This window comes from Nicotiana tabacum, chromosome 11 (assembly GCF_000715075.1).
Source record: "Nicotiana tabacum cultivar K326 chromosome 11, ASM71507v2, whole genome shotgun sequence".
Classification (NCBI taxonomy): Eukaryota; Viridiplantae; Streptophyta; class Magnoliopsida; order Solanales; family Solanaceae; genus Nicotiana; species Nicotiana tabacum.
Window position 1 is genome coordinate 75,771,218 of NC_134090.1, and position 4,660 is coordinate 75,775,877.

The window sequence follows — 4,660 nt, forward strand, 5'->3', positions numbered from 1 at the left end:
CTAGAAGCGTTTGATTAGGAATCCTCTTGTAAATCCGTAAACTCCTTGAGTTTATGTTGTGACTAGATTTAGTCATAAGCAAAAGTCTTTGTAATTGTAGAATTACAAAGTGGCTTGTGGTGAAAGCATCACAAGTTAGAAAAAGCCTTTGTAACTATGAAGCCACAAAGTGGCTTGTGGTAAGAGTACCACAAGTTAGTTGAGTAAATCATTTGCAATAGGAGTCATTGCAAATTGGCTTGTAATAAGCTCTTTACAAGTTAGTGAAGTTAAAAGCCTACAGGTGTAGGTTGTGGTTTTTTGATCCCCTTGTGTGGGATTTTTCCACGTAAAAATCCTCTGCCTTATTTACATACTATTTTATTAGCATTCTCAGCAAAATCTTGTAAAGGACCAGGTACTCTACTGTTTGGTAGACTCATACAAACTAATAATTGGTATCAGAACAGGTTTTTCCTATCAGGCTAACACCTAGGAAGGATCCTCATGGCTGCCCCACCAAATTTGGAAGAAGGTCAATCTACATACCGACCACCCAAGTTCAATGGACAATACTATGGGTTATGGAAAGCGATAATGCACGATTTTATCATGGCTGAGGATTGTAAGTTATGGGATATCATATGCGATGGTCCTTATGTTCCAACCAGAGTACTACAGGAACTCCCATTTTCAATGGCAAAAACCAACAAAGAGTACACTGAAGTAGACAACATAGCTGTGGAGAAGAATTTTCATACCAAAAACATTCTAGTATATGGAATAGGACCTGAAGAGTACAATAGAATCTCCACCTGTGACACTGCCAAGGAGATATGTGAAGCTTTGCAAACAGCTCATGAGAGAACTACACAAGTAAAACAGTCTAAGATTGACATGCTCACTACCGAGTATGAACTCTTCAAAATGAGGGACGGCGAATCCATTCAAGATATGCATACGAGATTCACTTCTATCATAAATGAGTTACACTCCGTTGATGAAATCATTCTCAGAAACAAGCTAGAGCTGACCGTAGAAGAGCTGATCGGAAACTTGAAGACCCATGAGTTAAAGAAAAAGATAAATAGTGAAAAAAGAGAACCAAAAAGGGAAAAGAACCTGGTACTTAAAGATGATTACAATGATTCAAGTGAGGAAGACAGTGACATGGCTTACCTAACCAAAAGATTTCAGAAGATGGTCAAAAAAATGGAGAAATGCTAAAAAGGGACATTTCTATCAGACCAAGAAACTGTGATCTTTGTTATAAGTGTGGAAAGCCTAGACACTTCATGAAAGACTGTCCTCTCCTGAAGAAAGAATTCTCCAAGAACCATCATGAGAAAACAACTAAGACGAACCCGGTTCCTGTCAAGGACTTCAAGAGAAAAAGATCTGTTGACAATATGATGAGACAATCTCTTGCAGCATGGGGGGATTCATCTAGTGAGTCTGAAGATGAACCTGATACTGGTGATAGTTCCATGATGGCAGTTGAAGGTGAAAAGACTGGATATGACTCAACTTTTGCTTTGATGGCTCAATCAGATGATGATGAAGACAATGGCAATAAAGAGGTAAACTTCAGGGATGTTCAGAAAAATCTGAAATCCTATTCTCCAAAAAAACTCATGTTTTTAGATGATGTATTAATCACTGGTTTTCATAGTCTTGTGGAGGATAGGGATTCTTTGACCTTAGAATTAGGAGAATCTGAACAAACTAGAGACGACTTAGTGGTTGCAGTTACTGACCATAAGAAAACCGTTGAAACCCTCAGAAAAGAAAAAAGTGATATGTTGGCAGAAATTGCAGACCTAAGGGAAACAATAGTTAAACCATGGACTAAGTCAAAACCTGAAAGTTCTAGAAAGGGAAAGGAGATAGCAAGTGAGGAACACATTAGGCTTGAAAGTGAGGTGAAAGCTATGAGATTTAGGATGTGTGCTGAAATTGAGAAAAACGAGCTTTTCCAAACTAATCTGGAAAGAGTAAATGATGATCTTGAAAAGTCCCTAAAGTGGACCTGGTCCTCAAAAGCTACCACTGCTTTGCATACTAATGATTATGAAAACATGCAGGGAGCAGGGTTCCAAAGGGAGAAAACTCCCCCACAACCCTCATAGTAAGTACGTCACTATCTCTGATAACTGGCCTTATACCCGATGTGGGAACACTAAGGGCTTCAATGAAGATGTCCAGGCTAAGAATCAATCAGTTCAGAAAAACAAAGTGTTTGCTGAAACGGTGACTACAAAAGAGGGACCGGGTTCTACTTACAAAAAACGCACATTATCTACATGGACTAAGAGAACCCTTATTCATCCTCTTGCTTACTATAAGGGACCCAAACTTGTTTGGGTTCCTAAAACTAACTCCTAATCTCTTGTGCAAGGAACAGTGAAAGGAAGTGGTCAATAATGGTTCATGAATAGTGGGTATTCAAAACACATGACTGGGAACACCGACTTTCTTTCACTAAAAGCCTTGTAAGGAGGGAGTATATCTTTTGGCAATGGCAAAAAGGGGTACATTCTTAGAGTTGGAAAAGTCGGGAAGTCACTCACTCATTCTATTAAAAATGTTTACTATGTAAATGGCCTTAAGTATAGTGTCTTAAGTATTTCTCAAATCTGTGATAAAGGCAACAAGGTAAAATTCTTGTCCAAAATATGTACAGTCACTGATCTTGTGACCGGTGAAATAGTACTTGTGGCCAAAAGATACAAGAACATCTATGTCGCTGATTTCGAGTCCTTACAGAATAGTGATCTGAGTTGTTTGAAAGCTGTTGATGATGAAGCTGAACTATGGCACAGAAGACTGGGCTATGCAAGTTTTTCTCTTCTAAACAAACTAATTTAGAAGGACCTGGTCCATGGTCTGCCTATGTCACAATTCAAGATGCAAAAAGTCAGTGATGCTTGTGCTAAAGGAAAACATGTGAAGTCCTCTTTTAAGCCTAAAAGAGATGTGAGCACCTCAAAGCCACTAGAGCTTTTGCATATGGATCTGTGTGGACCTATGAAAGTGCAAAGCATAGGAGGAAAAATATACATTTTTATGATAGTAGATGACTACTCTAGATTCACATGGACTCTGTTTCTCAGAACCAAAGATGAAACTGTTGAGGTACTTGTGGCCTTTGTGAAGAAAATCCAGGTGAAGATGGAATCTAGAGTCGCATGCATTAGATCAGATCATAGGACAGAATTTGACAATGTCAAATTTGATGAATTTTGCAATGAAAATGGCATCACACAAAACTTCTCAGCTCCCAGTACTCCCCAGCAAAATGGAGCAGTAGAAAGGAAGGACAAAACTCTAGGGGAAATGGCAAGAACAATATTGATCGACAGTGGAATTGCAAAGAACTTCTGGGCTGAAACTGTCAATACCGCCTGCTATTTGGTGAACAGGTGCATGATCCGATCACTTCTGAACAAAACCTCGTATGAAATGCTGAATGGAAGGAAACCCAAGCTGACTCACCTAAGAACATTTGGGTGCAAATGCTATGTTCTCAATAATGGAAAGGATCAGCTTGGTAAATTTGATGCCAAGAGTGATGAAGGAATATTTCTGGGCTACTCTTCTCAAAGAAAGGCTTACAAGATATATAATAAGCGAACTCAATGTGTTGAGGAAAGTGTTCATGTTATTTTTGATGATTCTTATCCATCACTTGAGAAGAGTGCTGAGGAAGATCAAGATGAAGGACCCTCATTAGTTCCTGGTGAAATCATTAACATGATAAATGGAAAGGCAGATATGATGAGTCAAGTAAAGGAGCCAAATGAAGAAAACGCTGCTTCATCTTCAACAAAACCAAGCACTTCAATTAAAACCACTGAAGTTGAAGAAAGAGTGGTTGATGCAGTTTAGGGAACTCCACTAGCACCTGAGAGAAGGACAGAAGAAAATCAGCCAAACATATCTTCCTCCTCTTAGAATGAACCTCAGGCGTCTAACTGGAGACACCAGAGCTCTCATCCAATAGACAATATTATCACTCCCCTAGATTCCCGAGTACAAACTAGGTCAAGAGCTAGAAATTCACTTGCCTTCTCAGCCTTTCTCTCCCAGATAGAACCCAAAAATATCAAGGAAGCTTTGAAAGATGCAGATTGGATTACAACCATGCAAGACAAGCTACATCAGTTTGAGAGAAACAATGTGTGGCACATGGTACCTAGAGCCCCAAATCGAACCATTATAGGAACCATATAGGTATTCAGAAACAAGCTCGATGAACACGGAACTACCACAAGGAACAAGGCCAAGCTAGTGGCCCAAGGCTACAATCAGGAGGAAGGGATTGACTATGATGAAACGTTTGCTCCAGTGGCTCGCATGGAAGCTATTAGAATTCTAATCGCTTTTTGCATCTCATATGGAATTCACCTTGTTCCAAATAGATGTCAAGAGTGCATTTTTGAATGGACTCCTTAAGGAAGAAGTCTATGTGAAGCAACCCCCAGGGTTTGAATGTCATGAGCACCCTGAATATGTGTTTAAACTGGACAAAGCTCTGTACGGGTTAAATTAGGCTCCTCGAGCTTGGTATGAAAGATTGTCAAAATTCCTCCTGGAAAATGGTTTTAAAAGAGGGAAAATTGACAACACTCTTTTCTTAAAGAAACAAGGAAGGAACCTGCTCATTGTTCAGGTTTATGTT

General features: G+C 39.4%; 1 protein-coding gene across 1 annotated transcript; it reads left to right on the forward strand.

Moving 5' to 3' along the window:
- The first annotated feature begins 576 nt into the window (after positions 1-576).
- On the forward strand, positions 577-3,867 carry LOC107765451 (uncharacterized). The gene is made up of 7 exons (XM_075224291.1): positions 577-1,182; positions 1,254-1,482; positions 1,624-2,011; positions 2,064-2,251; positions 2,627-2,818; positions 3,257-3,401; positions 3,633-3,867. The coding sequence occupies exons 1-7, from the start codon at positions 577-579 to the stop codon at positions 3,865-3,867; spliced, it is 1,983 nt and encodes a 660-aa protein (XP_075080392.1).
- Positions 3,868-4,660: the final 793 nt, after the last annotated feature.

What these genes read in the sequence shown, in the direction of transcription:
- LOC107765451 (XM_075224291.1), top strand. Translation starts at nt 577, where the DNA reads ATGCACGATTTTATCATGGCTGAGGATTGTAAGTTATGGGATATCATA. An exon ending in TTCCATGATGGCAGTTGAAG is followed by an intron (nt 1,483 to 1,623) that starts GTGAAAAGACTG and finishes TCATGTTTTTAG; the next exon opens with ATGATGTATTAATCACTGGT. An exon ending in GACTACAAAAGAGGGACCGG is followed by an intron (nt 2,252 to 2,626) that starts GTTCTACTTACA and finishes TCTGTGATAAAG; the next exon opens with GCAACAAGGTAAAATTCTTG.